General features: G+C 44.8%; 1 protein-coding gene across 2 annotated transcripts in view; it reads left to right on the forward strand.

The window, feature by feature from the left end:
- The window catches only part of DLEC1 (DLEC1 cilia and flagella associated protein), a 121,817-nt gene that overhangs the window by 75,773 nt on the left and 26,003 nt on the right, over nt 1–20,041 (forward strand). For both annotated transcript variants that reach the window (XM_073581481.1, XM_073581480.1), the window contains 8 exons: nt 1,972–2,096; nt 4,549–4,734; nt 6,038–6,105; nt 8,109–8,260; nt 9,434–9,549; nt 10,581–10,651; nt 12,469–12,692; nt 13,990–14,157. In XM_073581481.1, coding sequence (XP_073437582.1) covers nt 1,972–2,096; nt 4,549–4,734; nt 6,038–6,105; nt 8,109–8,260; nt 9,434–9,549; nt 10,581–10,651; nt 12,469–12,692; nt 13,990–14,157 — 1,110 coding nt within the window. The remainder of the gene's footprint in view (nt 1–1,971; nt 2,097–4,548; nt 4,735–6,037; nt 6,106–8,108; nt 8,261–9,433; nt 9,550–10,580; nt 10,652–12,468; nt 12,693–13,989; nt 14,158–20,041) is intronic.

Genomic DNA, 20,041 nt, shown 5'->3' on the forward strand with positions numbered 1-20,041 from the left:
GATCAGTCCTGATTTAGTCTTATACTTATATTAGCATTTTCTATGATATACTAGTATACCACATGTTTGTTTGTACCTTCTAATTATGCTAATTCCTTTCATGAGCTATTTTTATTAGTTGAAATATAGTGTAGACAGACGCACATCCCTGAGTAATTATGCCATAAGGTAAGGCACACAATAAGCGAAAAGGGGAACTGGATTAATACAGACAATGAGGGTATGGTAAAAACAATACATGCAACTAATAGCCGCTAGACGAAGGCAGACCGCCAAAGCGCATGTTCGGGTGGGCGCCATCTCGCTAGGAGAGGTTTTATGTGCAGTATGTATCTCTTTGACGTTTACCCTCATTGCCTGTATTTACACGGACCAACTGTTTGCTTGGAAAGAAAATCTCAGCATGCACTACTGTTGTGTGATTTATTGACAAGACTAGTGCATGTAACTAGCTCCTGCACTCATCCGTTATGTGGACAAGCACACGGAGCTAGACTCAGAGCCAGTGACGTCCTCAAATTGTAGATGAGACGGGCCCAAATTTTAGCACAGCCATCTGAACCCGGCCTTAGCCAGACACTTATAGTAGTTCTTATCTCCTGGAGGAGTCATGGATTATTCATGCTGAAATCCAAAACAATCCCTTTGTCTCTCCCTTGCTGCCCACATAACCATTAGATCACGGGTCATCAAAGGGCTTTGTCGAGGTTTGGCATGAAAATCTGCAGTGACTCTATGTACGCACAGTGTGCGCTGTAAGGATTCTCCAGTGATGGTAGCTGGCAGTCATGTGATCGCAAGTATGCAATATGCAGGGCCGGCCCGAGAGATTACGGCGCCCTAGGCGAAACTATTTTGTTGCGCCCCTACTATTCTTAGCAGTAGATGAAAACTTGGGATATAAATTTAGGAGCAAAATAAACCACAACAACAATGATTAATTAACTCTCTCCTAATGCTTTAATCTTCTGAGAAGTTGTATAGGACAAATATATACAAAGTAATCAATAACACAAAACAAAAACGACCATAGGTAATTAAAATTTTTGTTTCCTTGCCTTTTTTTTTTTAAAAGGATGACACTAAGTCACCGAGATTAATTTGTTTAGCAACTTCAGATTCTATTGAAATTGTTGCCAACCCAACCAACCTCTCTTGCGTCATATTTGCCCTTAAATATGTACACTTTTCTTTCCATACCTAAAACTTTTTGCCTTTTGAAAAGATTTTTTATAATTTTTTCTATTTTTTCTCTGGCGTCCCCTTTGGGTCGGCGCCCTAGGCGGCCGCCTAGTTCGCCTATACGTTCGGGCCGGCCCTGGCGATATGCATACTTCTATGCACATGCCGACTAGACATGCAAGTGAATCGAGCAAAGCCGCAAATGTCTAGTCAGAATGTGACCAGGAGTATGCATATCGCATACTTTCAATACTGGCAAATTCTGACAGTACAAGTTGTGATGATTCACAAGTCTGCAGTCACAAAGAATGACTAAAGACCTTCAAGCCAAACCTTGACAAAGCCTTAAACGCCACATATACTGTATATTCCGTATGTATATAGATATTTTCCTTACATTAGTTCAGTGTTTTTTGATAAGTTTTTGAAGACGTTTTTGATTTTTTTCCCCTCATATTGTTTTGCCATGTTTTATTTGACGGTGTCACGTTTGTAGCAGATTCCATGGGGATCACATTAAAGAAATGACCTGTCACTTATTTTTTCCGCTGCCACTTATCCTTTTTTCACGGCTAGGCTTTGAAAACCTTGCTAGAAATAAATCTCTAAAATAAGTCACTAGAGAAAAGTGGATTTACAATTAAATTAGCAGTAAGGGTATTCAAAATGTATTGGAAATAGGTTTTATGCAGATTTTGAAATGGATCCAAAATCATTGTCAAACAACTCAATGTGAACGTTCCTTAGGTTTGTTTGCCGCTAACCAACTTTACTTATTTTTTTATTTAGGATGAAATAAATGACTTAACTTTATGCTGTCTGGTTGAAGACATGAAGGAACCTTTGGTTTTAAATGTCAAAGCAAAAGCTAAAGGTCTTCATGTCAGCTACTCCTTATCAGCTTCAAAAGAGAGGTAAGACTATGACCATCTACTGGTGGAATATAAATGTGGTGCAGACATTTGATAGATTACCAATGCTTACTAAGCATAAAAATAAATCAACATCTTATAAGAACTCTAGAAAATTCACAAAAAAATGTAAGAATACAAACAATTCCTCCCTTAATTTCTTCTTTTCATCTGATACTTTTTTTGTCTCACATTACAATTGAAGCTATATAATACATATAAAAATACAGTGGGGAAAAAAAGTATTTAGTCAGTCAGCAATAGTGCAAGTTCCACCACTTAAAAAGATGAGAGGCGCCTGTAATTTACATCATAGATAGACCTCAACTATGGGAGACAAACTGAGAAAAAAAAATCCAGAAAATCACATTGTCTGTTTTTTTTTCATTTTATTTACATATTATGGTGGAAAATAAGTATTTGGTCAGAAACAAGCAATCAAGATTTCTGGCTCTCACAGACCTGTAACTTCTTCTTTAAGAGTCTCCTCTTTCCTCCACTCATTACCTGTAGTAATGGCACCTGTTTAAACTTGTTATCAGTATAAAAAGACACCTGTGTACACCCTCAAACAGTCTGACTCCAAACTCCACTATGGTGAAGACCAAAGAGCTGTCAAAGGACACCAGAAACAAAATTGTAGCCCTGCACCAGGCTGGGAAGACTGAATCTGCAATAGCCAACCAGCTTGGAGTGAAGAAATCAACTGTGGGAGCAATAATTAGAAAATGGAAGACATACAAGACCATTGATAATCTCCCTCGATCTGGTGCTCCACGCAAAATCCCACCCCGTGGGGTCAGAATGATCACAAGAACGGTGAGCAAAAATCCCAGAACCACGCGGGGGGACCTAGTGAATGAACTGCAGAGAGCTGGGACCAATGTAACAAGGCCTACCATAAGTAACACACTACGCCACCATGGACTCAGATCCTGCAGTGCCAGACGTGTCCCACTGCTTAAGCCTGTACATGTCCGGGCCCGTCTGAAGTTTGCTAGAGAGCATTTGGATGATCCAGAGGAGTTTTGGGAGAATGTCCTATGGTCTGATGAAACCAAACTGGAACTGTTTGGTAGAAACACAACTTGTCGTGTTTGGAGGAAAAAGAATACTGAGTTGCATCCATCAAACACCATACCTACTGTAAAGCATGGTGGTGGAAACATCATGCTTTGGGGCTGTTTCTCTGCAAAGGGGCCAGGACGACTGATCCGGGTACATGAAAGAATGAATGGGGCCATGTATCGTGAGATTTTGAGTGCAAACCTCCTTCCATCAGCAAGGGCATTGAAGATGAAACGTGGCTGGGTCTTTCAACATGACAATAATCCAAAGCACACCGCCAGGGCAACGAAGGAGTGGCTTCGTAAGAAGCATTTCAAGGTCCTGGAGTGGCCTAGCCAGTCTCCAGATCTCAACCCTATAGAAAACCTTTGGAGGGAGTTGAAAGTCCGTGTTGCCAAGCGAAAAGCCAAAAACATCACTGCTCTAGAGGAGATCTGCATGGAGGAATGGGCCAACATACCAACAACAGTGTGTGGCAACCTTGTGAAGACTTACAGAAAACGTTTGACCTCTGTCATTGCCAACAAAGGATATATCACAAAGTATTGAGATGACATTTTGTTTCTGACCAAATACTTATTTTCCACCATAATATGCAAATAAAATGAAAAAAAAACAGACAATGTGATTTTCTGGATTTTTTTTTCTCAGTTTGTCTCCCAGAGTTGAGGTCTACCTGTGATGTAAATTACAGACGCCTCTCATCTTTTTAAGTGGTGTAACTTGCACTATTGCTGACTGGCTAAATACTTTTTTTCCCCACTGTAAATGTTCTCTACATATCCTGGGTCATCAGCCATGTCTCACGTCCTGCCCCTTATAGTCCTGTGTATGACATTAAATGAATTGTCTTAATCTCCCGCTCCTCTGACTTATCTGCAGCAAGACAGAAATATTGTTATAAAACTTCTTAAAAGCTATAGTACCCCAGGCAAAAGACAAAAAAAAACACATATTCACCTACTGGACCAGCGCCGTTCCAACAGTGTTGGCACACCGTCATTGTTATGTCATGTGACCGCTGCTGCTGATCGGCTGCAGCCTTCACTCCTGACACAACTGTGAAGTTTGCAGCCCATCAGCAACTGCTGGTTGGCTGAACTGATAACACGACAATAACAATGTCACTCAACCACCAGGAGACATGGCGCTGATCTGGGAGTCGAGTATATGTTTGTTCATTTTACCTGGGGCACTTTAGCATTAAAGAAGGGGTTATCCAGCAGTGGACAACCCCTTTAAGAGCCACCCTCGGTGAAGGGTTACAGATGGCAGTGTATGCCTATACAGTGGTACCTATCAGATCTATAGATCAGGAGATCCTCCTGACATAAATGAGCCCTCTCTTATTACAGCTGTTATTTAATATTTTATTATACTTTTGCAGCTCAAATGAATTACTTCCATCAAACGCCGGAGAGCTTCTCCTTAACTTTGGATCAGACGTTTCTTTGCAGAGCTCAGTGAAGCAGACATTGACTATAACAAATCATTCTGGATTATCTGCACCATTTTCCCTCCAAGTCTCTTATTTCAGTGGTTGCCACATGCCACAAGACCCGTCGAGCTCGAAGTGAGTTATACGGACAATACATACATTTTTATATATTACAGGATTATATAACTAGTGGAATAGCTTTTTGGTGTTGTCAGCGTTTTTTGCTATACTGTTTTTATACACCCGTGAAAGGGTTTGTATTAAGAAGTGAAGTTATCCTCTATGCTTTTGATAGCATAACTCCCCAAGTGCTTGGAGGTCCGACCACTGAGAGCACCACCGATCTGGAGAAGGAAGCTCCGAAGACAACTGTCCGAACAGAGCGGAGGTCGAGCATGCGCACCTCTAGTCTCTTAGTTCTTAATGGACCACTTTCTTAGAATTAGTGGGGGTCTCCGCTTTTGGACTCCCAGAGAATAGGAAGTTATTCCCTGTCCTGTGGAAAGGGCATAACTTCAAATCTTGGTACAAACCCTTTTGGATGAGGCTACATAACGACTTTGACCACGACACAAGTTTGCTGCTGCTACGTCACAGCATAATGCTAGTGAATGGGTATCACATTACGACCCGCAAGGTGCAGAAAGTCAGAACCAGTTGGATTCTTTGTGACTTGCTTTTTGTGGTAACTTTTGGGTCACAATGCAACCCAATTCACTTGCACTATGATGTGATGTAGCCGTGGCATACAGCGATCATCAGCCATCCAACCTGTGTCACAGCCAAAGTTGAAATCCAACCCCAGCCTAGATATAAGTCAAATAATGTAAGTTGAAATAATACTACAATATTGTTTTTATTTTAAATAACCAGGTCCAGGTGATCCTTCTCTAAAGTTGGGATTTTTGTCATTGTACAAAATTTAGCAGGACCTGCAAGCTATGTAATGTCTAGGGACCATGGAAGCTCTTTAGGGGGCAACTCAGATGGGAAAGTTGTAATTTGCCTGCCGGATGCTGCCGACTTCTTGGGAGTTAAGAGTCACTGAATTAGAATCCAATTTCCCCAAATCTCCCTATAATCATGCTTGGCTGACCATACAAGAATATCCAGTGGGGAGAAGGAGACAAACTGCTCCCAGACACTTCTGACATTGATTATTCCCAAAGTAAAGATTTTGGCATGTTGTAACCATGTGGATCCTCCGTCTGGTCAGTGCCCCCTCTATGCATTAAACTGTCAGCCAATCTGGATCCGCCATTCATGACCTATTTTGATTGTCTCAAGTTTAAGAATTAGTTTCTGTCTGATATTATGCAATGTTAATGCAGAAATATCTCTAGAACGCTTGTGCTAAGTTTGAGCAGAATACCGCTGTAGAGTTCCCTCTCTATAGATCAATGAATCGCTGTGATGTGAGGCTTTTTTTATCTTACAGTTCAACATCTTCGCTCATACACAGGATGGCTCGGTTTGCCAAAGAAGTAACAAAAAGGGCAGATGCTGGTAGGTGAACTGGACTCTTCTGTAACTTGGCAAGATGTGACCCCATGTATCACTGATAGATTTGGTTCTGGCCTTACCCAGGGAGCAATGTCTAAGGGAATTTGAGTACTTTCCCACAACTTGCTATCCCCGGAGTGGTTTCTGTTGGCAGTAGCTGGTATTTAGCGGAGTCTGGTAATACCAAGCTATGGCGGAACAGGAGTCGAGGCTGTCAGTGTTCAGTTAGTAATAATGGACAGGCAGAGGGATGGGAGGGCAGCAGAGAAGAAGATATAGTCAAATACATGAGCCCAGTCAGTAACTAAAACATCAGTAAAAACACCAGATAGACCTTGATGCTGAGGACTAGAGTGCTGGAGGAAAAAAAACTACTGTACATTGTCTGGTGAAAGATGCAATAAGTGCCACTGGCAGCCATCTTAGAAGCAGGAGGAAAAGAACATCAATCTGAAAAAAGGAGGCAGCAAGACCCAAATGGAGGCACCATGTGATATATAATCACTTTTCAGGCTCAGGATGGCAGTTTGCTTTAAGAACTGAAGACCTGTGAATGCTTACAATCACTAGATTATAAAGGGGTTTTCCCATGAACAGTAGTTAATTTTAATCAATAGATCTTGAAATAATAATAATTTCCACAATTGGATGTGTTTAAATAAAATATTCTTGTGCTGAGATAATCTTATAAATGTGGCCCTGCTGTGTACTGTGTAATGGCTGTGTCTGACAGTGCAGCAACATGATCTGATCATACCACAGCTCCTGGGCAGGGGAGGAAGCAAATGACATTACAGCAGGGATCACAGGTGATTCTTTTTGTGAGGTAAAAATATCACTGCCTGTTTTGAAACAATGTTTTACTTCAAAGAAAGAATAATTTGCTTCCTCCCCTGCCCAGGAGCTGTGCTATGATCAGACCATGTTCTTGGACGGTCAGACACGGCCATTACACAGTACACAGCAGGGGCACATGTATAAGATTATCTCAGCACAGGAACATTTTATTTATATCCTTCCAATGCTAGAACTTATTATTATGCCAAGATCTATTGACTAAGATTACCTTTTGTTCATTTGAAAACCCCTCTAATGATGCAATCTAGTAAAACATCATTTATTTATTAGACAAAGCTCATGAAATCATCAGAATAGTCTTTTAAAGACGTAATTATTATTAGCCAAACATAATAGTAGATCAGAACAGGTGGACAATTATAAAACACTTGTCTGTATTGAAGGAACTCTGTCATTATAGAATGACTGCTCAAACTAAGCAGAGGCGCTCAGTGCACCCTTGGTTTGGCCAAACATTTAAGTGCACCTTCTTACCTACTTGTTTTCCATCTCTCCCCACCCTTCACTTACAAAGTTGTCATTAAGGCTGTGTGCACACGCTGCGGATTGTCCTGCGGAATTTTCCGCGCAGATTTGTGTAAATCAAAAGACCTGCGGTTTATCTGCAGATTTTCTGCGGTTTAGCCTGCGGGTTTCCCCTGCGGTTTGACACCTGTCATGGAGCAGGTGCTAAACCGCTGCGGAATCCGCACAAAGAATTGACATGCTGTTGTTTTGAAACCACAGCAAGTCCACGCGGAAAATTCCGCAACGTGTGCACTGCGGATTTCTATTTCCATAGGTTATAATGGTACTGTACACCGCAGCAGAAACTGCTGCTGATCCGCAGGACCAAACCCGCTGCGGATCCGCAGCAGAATCCGCAGCGTGTGCACACACCCTAAGAGTTGACAATGAAATAAAAGGGAGGGGGTGGAAATAGGGGGAAAACATGTGGGTGAGAAGGTGCACTCAAATATTCAACCAAGGGTGTACCAAGCACCTGTACTTGTTTTGTACAGTCATTCTGTGCTAACAGACCCTAAATACAGTAAGAAAGCCATACTAGGTGACTAAGGTCATGTTCAGCCATTCTCACATCCTATTAAAAAACAAAAAACAGACTGTCTTTTAATATAAATTATAAGGTCCTTTTTCTGTATTTTCAGATTTCAAAACATCAGTGTTATCAGATGGAAGGGGAGCCGCATTTATCGCTCATCCAAGCACTGGAACTCTGGGGCCTTTCCAGCAGATCTATATAGATGTGACTGCTTATAATAATATGTGGGGAGAGTATTCAGATCTGCTTGTCTGTACGGTACGTCAGCTTATGGTAAACATGTTATAGGAGACAGTCAGATGACGTTGATGATCCGTCCTGTGTCTGACACCCGGCACCGATCAGCTTCTAGCAGCTTTGTCTGCCGCTAGATGAAAACATTGCACTGAGCTGCACTGTGAATCTCTGTTCAGTGTGTAGTGGCAGCTGCTGAGTGCTGCAGAACAGCTCCCATTACCATGAATAGGAACAGAGCTGCAGTACTTGGCAGCGACTGCCACAAATTGATTGGAGCTGCAGCTTTGCTCATTGTTTACACCCAGCCACCAAACTGATATTGATCCCCAGGTTAGGTCATCTATATTATATGACAGGACAACCCTTTTTTTTTTCAATCAGATCCTTTTTTATTGTGAAAGATATAAAAATACATTCACACCTTAATTTTGTTTTTAGAAACAATCAAACCTAAATAAAACAAACAAACAAATAAAAAAACATATGTCATTCCGAACCAAATAAAAACCGGTTCATATTAACGATCATTGTAGGTATTATCACAGGACAACCCTTTAATATTGTATTATATAATGTGCCCAGAATTATGGCTAAGTGTTACTACTAGTAGTGTATTGGATTTATTCCTAAACTGGGTAACATAATCTTTGTTCAGTTGTATTTTTATATTTCGGAAGACAGCTTGTCGGACGAGAAGATACTTGTATTCATCAAAGTGAGCGCTTTGAGGCCAAATTCACACACAGCGTTCTTTATGGTGTTTTTTTTGTTGCTTTAAAGTCTATAGTGAAGTATTGGAAAGGCAACAAACACAGAGTTTTGGGAATTGTTGCTGTGTTTTTTCAGCCGGTTCATTTTATATTTTCAAAACTCAGCTTGCTCTCGGTATAGTGGGTTTTTTTTATGCCATTTTCGAATAGATTTCTATAGGACTTCAAAAACATTGTTAAAAAAACCCCAAAAAACTACTATGTACAAAATGAAAAACATCACCAAAAATACTTGTAAAAAAAACAGCAGTAAAATGCGTTTTTAAAAATGTAAAATAAGTATGTGTGAAGGAGTACTTAAACTTCATTTGGCAAGTTAGATGTCTTTTAATGAACAATTTCATTATTATTTTTTCATGAGTTTGTGTATCATTTAATATTTTTTTATACAGCATCTAATAACCTTCGTTGATATTCCCATTAGGTTGGAGATCTAAGCCCTAAAGAGATTCCCATAAAGATGACAGTGAAAGGATGTCCTCTATACTTCCAGATGACAGGACCAAGACTAGACCGACAGACTGAAGGACCCGTGATAAGGTAACGCACCCTTCACTGCAAAGACTCCAATCCACATCAGACAGCTGTCTCTCCCAAACTCCCATATAGAGGAACACTCTGTTGCTTAAGGATCGGCTCTGGAAATTCAGCAGATTCTGACAACATCTGTCAAAGTAGATTCGGGAGGCCCCAAAACATGTTAGCCCATTGGCCGTTGTCACTGATATAGGTGGTTTTGACCTACTTTATCCGAATATGTATGGGAGCCTTAAAGAGAACCTTTCATCACGATTATATATGGCCATCATGTTGCTATTATACAGATTCAATAGATGCCGTTATTGAAGAAATCCGCGCCCTGGTTGTTGCTTATTCAGCATTTGACATTTTGAGTTTCATAAGCTTTCGGTGTATAAGGGCAGGACTGTGGGTAGGATCATCGGCTGCTGTTCGGCCCCTCCGCCTGCCTCTGGTGTCTGTATCTTCTTCCTGTTTTAAAGTATGATCCAGCGTCGTTCTCCCCTGCGGGTGGCGCTTGTGCGGATTGATCTCCCAGAGATCAGTTTTCAGTATAATAGCACAGAGGAGCATGCGAAGATTGAGATTTCAGCTTGTCATTAAGCCTGGATCTAAATCTGTGCATGCGCCGCCACCATTTCACTGAAGACCGCCGGGAGATGAATCTGCGCAAGCGCCGTCAATTGCGAAGGCGGTGTTGGCGCAAACTTTAAACAAGAGGAAGATACAGACACCAGGGGCAGGCGGAGGGGCCAAAGCCACAGTGCCGCCCCTACACACTGAAAGCTTAGGAAACTTTCTTTAAGTCATGATTCATGAAGAAAGAAAGAAAGTTTTTCGTCCATTGTAATCAGACGTCATCACTTTATCTCTGAGTAATCTGATTATTTTTCCAGTGTGAACTTGTGTGTGAGAGATTAGAAAATTAGATTGAAGGCTCCGCTGGGGTCATGGGCCCGTGGAAGTAGATTCTGAATTTAGCACTAAAGATATGTTACTGTTATTTACAGTAGAAGTTATATATTGATAAAAGAAAACTTTCTAATTTGAAGGTTTGGAACCCATATCTCTGGTGGAGACACAATTTCCCGCTGTCTACGTATTAACAACCCAAGTCCTTGTGGTAAGTGTCTAGTGTAAATTTTGCAAATATGTATTCACCCAGTGAAGGCTCTCGATCGTCACCTGAGGTTTTATGAAAGTTTGGGGATCCAGGGTACAAGGGTTATCCACGAATCGTCTGCTATTCTAGCACATCGCTATATTGACCTGGAATATACAGAAATACATATATACCACAAGCCTAAAGATGGGCAGACATTAGGGATTTCAAATATCTGATTTTTTAACAACTTAATGCTCGTGGTTCGTCTGAGGGGGTTGTTGTTTTTAACCTCTACCTGCTCCATGATGTACTATCTGAGCCAACCTCTGTTTATACAGCCGACACCTTTATCTACAGCGACCAAAGCTTGCTCACATTGCTACTGTTTAACCACTTAAATGTTGCTGACAATCTCTTACTGCGGCATCCAAGAGATCATGATTTAGGCTCCTATGACTTTCCTCCTTGCTTCTCCCTGCAATGGTATTGTGGAGAGACGATGTGCACTCTGAAGGCCTCATTCACTGCCTTCTTGGAACTCCCGTGAAGCTCAGTTATTTTCACTATATACTGCAAAAAAACATAAAACAATAAAAAATAAAAAAAAATTAGAAATAATAAAAGAAAATTAAATCCCCTTCCTTTTCCCAATTTAAAAATTAATAATAAATAAGTAAGCATATTTAGTACTGCCATGTCTGTAAAAAATATCTACCTACACAGTAAATGTCAGATAAAAGCACAAAAAAAAAATTAATTTCAGAATTGCTATTTTTTGTTGGTCGAATTTCTCCCAAAAAATACAATACAGTAAAAAGCAATTAAAATGTGTCCCAAAGTGGTACCATCAACTACATCTGGTCACAAAAAAAACCAAGTAAACATATTTATCTCTATATTTTGAACAATGAAAGTCTAAAAATATTTAACCTATAAGGTAAACACTATAAACAAAACCACAAAATTGCCATTTTTTGGCTTCTGCAGTTTCCTCCCCCACCAAAATACAATAAAAATTGTGCTTAGCCCAAAATGGTACCATTAAAAACTAATGCATGGCATGCAAATAAACATAAAGTCATCCTACAGCTCTACTGATGGAAGAATAAAACAATGTTCTAGGTTTCGGAAAATGGCGACACAAACCAAATGTCATTTTTTTTTTCACAGATAGCACTCGTACCTGTGATAGTCTGTGGGGCCATTCACATGTCTGTGATTCTGTCTTAGTCCAGGAAAATCATAGAGACAATTCCGATTTAGATTCAAGGGTTGAAACAGAATAGACAATGCAAGTCTATAGGTCCGTGAATAAATTGGACTGCACTAGGGTCTAGGGTGACATCTGAGTGTGGTCTGATTTTCACAGCCTGTCAGAAAGGAGATGGTGGAGATTTTTTTTTTCATGTACGAGAAAAGCAGATGACTCTTGGACCAAACTCAGATCAAAGTAATGCATCCACTTTTGTCGTACATGAGAAAAACAGATGTCTGAATAAGGCCTTAGAAGAGGATTCCTTTCCCGATCTCTGCTGTGAAGGGTGACCTAGTCTGAGCTCCCGTTAGTAGGATGCAGATCTGTGGTTTAGCATCAACAACCTCTGAACTACAAAACTCAAGAATAACAAAAAAAATAGATCCCAACATGCCAGATGTCTGCCATCCATCGCCGTCTGTCGTGCTGATCCGTCTCACAGAGAGGTACTGAAGATTGTCAGAAAATGGACTAAATTATCCTTTTTGGACATCTAAAATCGTTATTTTGTGTCCAAAGTGCAGGTGTAAGCAATAATGGCTTCCTATCAGTTACTGATCACTGTCCATTTCTGCTGTAGACATTCGCATAGACTGGGAGACGTATAACAGAGAACAGGAGACGTCTAAGCTGCTGGACCTGGTGATGCTTTTTGGAGACCCTTTCCCATTGAAAGACATAGATGGAAATGAAATTGTCGATTCCAGTGTGGATTTTCCAGAAAGTGACGAATCGCCTATGAATTGGGATAAAATACCCAGTACTTCAGGAACAATATCATCCTCTTCATTTAGAAGTATTAGTGTAAGTGTGGTATAAAACATACTAGGGTTAAGGAAAAAAAAAGTTTTAGTATTTAGCAGATTGGTGCAGTATGAGATGCATTCCTTATAACCACATTCAGATAGAGAACAACTTCCGCTCTGTTTGGATCCAATCCTGTTAATGGAGGAAAAAAATAATTATATGTGCAGACATAGCAGACGTTATGCTGACAAATGGTTCTCTATGCTATGTCTATCAGCTATTCTCCTATATTATGCTGATAACAGCTGACCGGTGGGGGTGTTGGACCACCAATCATCTGATATTATCTATTCTAACCCCTAAGTAGAGGAGCCAGATTTTAGTGGCATATTTTTTACTAGGGTAGTGACAGCCTATGTAATAGAGCAATTGTGTTGCCTTCAAAGGAGCTGGAGTATGTACTAAACCTATTTTAATATTTAAAGAATTTTTCCACATAGGAGTACACCAGAAAAAGAAGTCATAGTTACCATAAGCAACGAAGAAGAGTGGACTAGAATGTTGAATAAAATATAACCTATATTGGTAAATGATAAAATATTGTGACTAACATCAAAATAACTGCAGTGCCACTATATGTTCAAATGGTAGACATATACAGGATCAGTGTTGTAAGTATTCCAAAAAAGTGGTCAAAATTAGGTCCCAATGTATAGTGATCATACAATCATTATCTTTTAAGATATGTACAAATTCTTGCAGTCATCATCTATATAACATTTCCAGGTTAAGACATGGCGTACATAATTGGATATCCTATCTGAAAAGACAACCTCCTCCTCCCATCACTCAAGATAGAGATTTGCGAAGGTAGGCGCGACGGCCGCTCCCATCGCGGTGCCACGTATTTCTAGATAGAGGCGGCCGTTGTCTTTTCAAAACAAGGACTGCAAGAATTTTTAATCATCTTCAATGATAATGATTTCAATTTGCAGCATTAGGAGATACACACAGCATTTCCACAACCAGGTGTAACACTGTTCTTAGACTGACAGTCTGTCTCATTGCCACTGCGGTTATTTTGATTTTAATCACATTATTTTAAAATGTACCAATAAAGGTCATCTTGTATTCCACACTCTAGTCCTCTCTTCTCCCCTCCCTATGGTAACTACTGCAAAGGAGCTGTACACAACCATTTATTGTGGCATGCCCCATCTGATTCTATATTATGGAGGAATTCCCCCCTAAAAATAACCATAAAGTGGCCCCCTGCTGAGCATGTTAGTATTATGTTCTGTATGAAATGATTGGACTGCACTTTGATCCGCGCTGATGTCTATGGTCTCTTCAGAAACTAGAGATATTGGAACAGACTGAAAACACAGATCAAGACCCGAGCAATGACCTGAATGGACTAGGGAGCGACATCACAACAGAAGAAAAATTAATTTCTGTCATTCTGAGAAGCCATGAGGGAGTCGCCTCTGATTACCCATACTGCATCACTCCAAGGCAAATCGTGAGTCAAACCAGAGGCTTTTTTTGGGGCTACAAACTACCCACCAGGCGTTTAGGGTGCATTTCCTGATAAAATAGTGTAAATAAGCTTTTGATCACCCGACTAAACAGCAAAGCGCTCGTTCATCAGGTGAAATGAACTTTTGTATCCTTTCGGTAGCAGATTGCCCTGTGTAAACATGACCTGTGCTGCCGAAAACAATGGCAGCCTATGTGCACGGAGCGATCTATCCTTCAGAGTGCATCTGAAGCATGGTCCGCTTGTATAAACAGGCTACCAAACGGCCATGACTGGCAAACATGTAGCCGATGGATGATTTTTCTCGTTCGCCTTATTGGGGGACACAGAGACCTTGGGTGTATGCTGCTGCCACTAGGAGGCTGACACTATGCACAAAAAAAGTTAGCTCCTCCTCCGCAGTGTACACCCCACCGACCGGCAGAGAATTCCTCAGTTTAGCTTAGTGTCAGTAGGAGGTGGACACGGGTCTTTTATTAGACCCATATCTACCTCGTCGTGCGTCGTTCCTTTTCAGGTTCTACAGAGGGATACAGAGTGAAAAGTCACATCTGTACTCCCACATGGAGTCTGCAAGTACGGCGTGTACTGCCACCCCGTATCCTTGCAGTTCTCCGCGGCAGGACCAGCCAGACGGACGCCGACACCAAGACGTGCCAGCGACTCCAGGGGTCCTTGTCGCCAGTCTCCCTCCCACTCGCCTACCAGAGCCTGTCGGTTGGATGAGACGCAAAGACTTCTTCAGACAGGTAACGGATCGTGGATGGGTGAGTATTAGGCCCCGGCTTCATATTTATTTTCCTGGCTGCCCATTCCCGACGGTCACCTCTTCAATGGCACAGGGGACCCCGGTTGTAGGCGCTGCGGTCGCTCGCAGTCGCCACAAGGCTATAGGCAGCTCAATGTTGCCGGGCATTTCCCCCCCCCTTTCTGGGGACAGGGAGCACAGGTTTTTTTTCCCTATTGGGAGCGACTTGCGTCTGCGGCGTCCCTCTTTTTCGGACCTCCGCGCCGACCCCCTGCTGACAGGCGGCCGCCGCAACTAATTTAGGCCCCGGCTTCAGTTCGGGCCTACCGCTGCGTCGCGGCCACGCCCCCCGCCCCTTTCTTCTAAGCGGGCTTCTCTCCCGCTCTTCCCAGGTCCTCCCACCGCCTGTCCTTCACCTGCCCAGCCTGTCATTGGCTAGAGGGCGGTGAATCATTAACCCTGCGTGGTGCTCCGCCCTTCCTCCTCTCCTAAGGCGCGCTTTTTCTCAGGACGGCGCCATTTTCCCAGCCTGTTAGCCGGGCACCAACTCCTCACTGGACATCATCTTCTCCAGCTGGTTTTTTGTCAGGAGGGCTGTCGGCCGGATTTCGCTCTGACCTGCATCCACTGACAGGTCGCAGAGCATCGCTTCTGGGGACACCGGACCGTGAGTAGCTCTGCACTGCAGACTGACCCTTCTCCGCCCTCTGTCCCCCAACCTTCCGGCATTACCTCAGCTTTTCACTATGTCTAAGTCTGATCGTACCCGCTCTACCGCCCTTTAGTCAAGTACTTTGCATGTTCTTCGTGCAATCGCAAACTTCCCTCATGCCAGTCCACTCCCCTCTGCCTGGATTGTAGCAATCCAATTCAGCCTGACGCCGTCCAGGAGCCATCTTCGGCCCCAGGTGAGAGTGAGCCCCCCATGCCTGGCTGGGCCTCCTCGCTATCTCAATCAGTGGCAGACCTCACCAGGGTGTCTCAGTCCCTGGTGGCCGTTCTTGATAAGTTGCCCCTGGACTCTTCAGCAGGGCCAAGCAGGCCCCAAATTGTTCCATCTGAATCAGCCAGCGGTAGTCGCAAAAGACCCAGGCAAGATTCCCAGCCGGAATCCTCTCCTAGTCCCATCTCACCGCATAGCCCTTCTCACCAGCCTCCCTCTCGGGCCTCCTCTCCCGAGTCAGGGGAAGCGCTTTCGGACAGGTCATCTGAGGGGATTTTAGAGCTGGATTCAGACCAGGATGCAAGCATGAAGGTCACAGTGCAGGACCTCATTGCTGCGATCCATCATACCTTCGATATTGCTGACTCCCCTGCGAAATCCTCAGATCAGGAGGTTTCGTTCAGACGGGCAGAAACTCCCTCCAGGGTTTTTCCTTTCCATTCCCAGTTTGGGAAAATTTTTACCAAGGAAAGAGAGGATCCGACCAGACGCTTTCAAAGAGGAAAACGTCTCGGCATACTCTACCCATTTGCTAAAGAGCTCACGGACAACTGGTCGGCCTCTCCCTCGGTCGATCCGCCCGTGTCCAGGCTATCCAATAACACGGTTCTCCCGCTTTCAGGCGTGGCGTCCCTAAAGGATTCTAATGACAGGATTGTAGAATCCCTGGCGAAGTCTGCCTTTGAAGCGGCTTCAGCGGCGGTGTGTCCAATCTTTGCTTCATCCTGGACAGCAAAGACCATAGCCACGTGGGCAGACGACCTTCGGCAGGGCATCTTAGATAAGGCGCAACCGGAGTATTTGGCCAATCTCGCCAATCAGATCTCCCATGCTGGGGACTATCTTCTCTCCGCTTCCTTGGATGCTGCATCCTGTGCAGTTCAGGCGTCAAGCAACGTTATTGCAATTCGACGTACAATTTGGCTAAAGGCATGGCAAGCGGACTTGTCTTCAAAAAAGTCCCTCACTAACCTGCCCTTTCAGGGGGTGCGCCTCTTTGGGTCCCAATTGGACCAGATTATTAAGGACGCCACCGGAGGCACGAGTTCACTCCTCCCTCAGTCCAAGCCTCGCAGACCCCCACTAAGGCATCAGTTTCGACCCTTTCGGACTTTCCGCCGTTTCAATACGGCGGACAACTCCTCCAGCCAACAGAGACCGCAGGCTCGCCAGGAGAGAAAGAAAGTTTCCTTCAGACCCACTCCTTCCTGGCGACCCCACTCCTCCCAGGGCAGACCGTTCAGATCTAGATCTGGACGGTCTACTTCAGCATGACTATCATCGGGCACGCGAGGGGCCTTTCCAATTGGGAGGTCGACTTCTTTCCTTCAGGGACGTTTGGCTGGCCGCCGTGGAGGACGCCTGGGTCAGGGAGGTCGTATCCTCAGGATACAAGATAGAGTTCGTCTCTCTCCCACGGGATCGTTTCTTCGAATCCCGGCCTCCAAAGGATCCAGCCTTGATCCCGGGGTTCTCTACAGCTATCGCTGCTCTCCTCAGTTCCGGGGTGATTGTGCCCGTTCCCGAATCGGAGCGCTTCACGGGGTTCTACTCGAACCTGTTTGTAGTGCCGAAAAAAGACGGCGCAGTTCGACCCATCTTGGATCTCAAGCTGCTCAACAAGAGGGTCCGCCTTCGCCACTTCCGCATGGAGTCGCTTCGCTCGGTCATCGCCTCCATGGAGGAGCAGGAGGTCATGTGCTCAATAGACATCCAAGATGCCTATTTACATGTTCCAATTTTCTCCGGACATCAAAAGTTCCTGCGCTTTGCGATTCGACAGCACCACTACCAGTTTGTTGCACTGCCCTTCGGTCTTGCCACCGCTCCCAGAGTCTTCACGAAGATCATGGCTGCGTTGATGGCTTTGTTGAGAGTCAGAGGCCTCGTTCTTTTCCCGTACCTAGACGATATTCTGATCAAGGCTCCCTCATTCCAACAGGCTCACCAAAGTTTGTCAATCGTCCTGGACACTCTTTCCAATTTCGGGTGGATCGTCAACAGGAAAAAGTCCTGTCTGGTTCCTACCCAACGCCTGGTCTTTCTAGGTCTTCTGTTCGACACTCGTCGGTCAAGGGTCTTTCTCCCACAAGAAAAGATTCTCTCTCTGCAGCAGGAAGTACGATCGCTGCAGACCTCGCGATTCCCATCCCTCCGTACAGCCATGAGGGTCCTGGGAAAGATGGTCGCGGCGATAGAGGCAGTTCCCTTTGCCCAATTTCACGCCAGGCCTCTCCAGCAGGCCATTCTGTCGAAGTGGAACAGGTCGCCTCGGTCCCTGGATCGCCCTGTCCATCTTTCTTACAGGATCAAGCGGTCTCTCAACTGGTGGTTGTCGTCACCTCTCATTCTATCGGGTCGATCCTTCCTTCCCATTCACTGGCAGATAGTAACCACAGATGCCAGTCTCCTCGGTTGGGGTGCTGTGTTCCGCAACCACACTGTTCAGGGTCGATGGTCGGATCGGGAATCAGCGCTACCAATCAACGTTCTGGAGATTCGAACGATCCATCTTGCTCTGGTCCACTGGGAAAGGCTCCTCAAGGGACTGCCGATACGGATTCAGACAGACAACGCCACAGCGGTGGCATATGTCAACCGCCAAGGGGGAACACGGAGTGTTTCAGCCCTGGCGGAGGTGTCCAAGATTCTTCGTTGGGCGGAGATTTCCGTTCCGACAATTTCCGCGGTTCACATTCCCGGCGTAGACAACTGGGCCGCCGATTTTCTCAGCCGCGAGGGTCTCGCGGCGGGAGAATGGTCCCTACATCCGGAAGTGTTTCATCTGCTCTGCCTTCGGTGGGGAACCCCGGATGTAGACCTCATGGCGTCTCGCCTCAACAGGAAAGTCCCACAATTCGTGTCCAGGTCTCGGGACCCTCTGGCAGTGGGCGCCGACGCCCTGGCCGTTCCTTGGTCCCAGTTCGAACTTCCCTACCTGTTCCCTCCTCTGCCTCTTCTTCCCAAGCTGTTGAAGAAGATCAAGGCAGAAGGACTTCCGGTCATTCTCATCGCCCCGAATTGGCCCAGAAGGTCTTGGTTCGCGGACATTGTCAACCTTCTCGCGGACGCCCCCTGGAAGCTTCCAGACAGAACAGATCTGCTGTCTCAGGGTCCGATTTGCCACCCCAATTCTCGGCCGCTCAATTTAACGGCGTGGCTGTTGAGACCGAGGTTCTGAAACGAGCAGGATTTTCCGACCACGTAATTCAGACCATGATCCGAGCCAGAAAGCCATCATCTTCCAAGATTTACTACCGTACTTGGAAGACCTATTTCACTTGGTGTGAGACCAATGACGTCGCGCCCATGTCCTTTTCGCTCCCTTCAGTCCTAGCGTTTCTTCAGGCAGGATTGGATGCAGGGCTTGCCCTCAGTTCCCTGAAGGGTCAAGTTTCGGCGCTGTCCATTCTGTTTCAGAAAACGTTGGCTTCCCGTCCTCAGGTTAAGACCTTTCTTCAGGGCGTGGCTCACACGGTCCCGCCGTACCGGGCGCCCGTGGATCCATGGGATCTTAATCTGGTTCTTGAGGTTCTGCAAGGTCCTCCCTTTGAACCCCTCAGGGATATTTCCCTTTCTCTCCTTTCTGGGAAGGTAGCCTTTCTGGTGGCCATCACCTCCGTCCGGCGCGTGTCGGAATTGGCAGCTCTTTCGTGCCGCTCTCCCTTTCTGGTTCTCCACCAGGATAAGGTAGTTCTGCGGCCTCCGCCCTCGTTTCTTCCGAAGGTGGTGTCCTCGTTTCACCTCAACGAGGATATCGTGCTACCGTCCCTTTGTCCGAATCCAACTCATCCCCGAGAGCGGTCCTTGAACAAGCTGGACCTGGTTAGGGCGGTAAGAGTCTATCTGTCTAGGACGACTTCCCTGCGAAAGCCAGAGTCTCTTTTCATTATCCCTGATGGAGCGCGGAAAGGTCACCCGGCGTCAAAAGCCACCATCGCTCGCTGGATCAGATCGGTTATCCTGGAAGCCTACCGTGTTAAGCGTCGCGGAGCCCCTCCGAGTATCAGGGCCCACTCTACTCGAGCAGTGGGTGCCTCCTGGGCGGTGCGCCACAGAGCTTCCGCACTGCAGCTTTGCAAAGCTGCAACATGGTCATCGGTTCACACGTTTGTGAAATTCTAGAGTCCACACCTACGCTTCGGCGGACGCCAGCCTAGGTAGACGGATTCTGC

The sequence above is a fragment of the Dendrobates tinctorius genome, unplaced genomic scaffold, assembly GCF_039654945.1.
Source record: "Dendrobates tinctorius isolate UK_male_01 unplaced genomic scaffold, ASM3965494v1 ptg000070l, whole genome shotgun sequence".
Taxonomy (NCBI): Eukaryota; Metazoa; Chordata; class Amphibia; order Anura; family Dendrobatidae; genus Dendrobates; species Dendrobates tinctorius.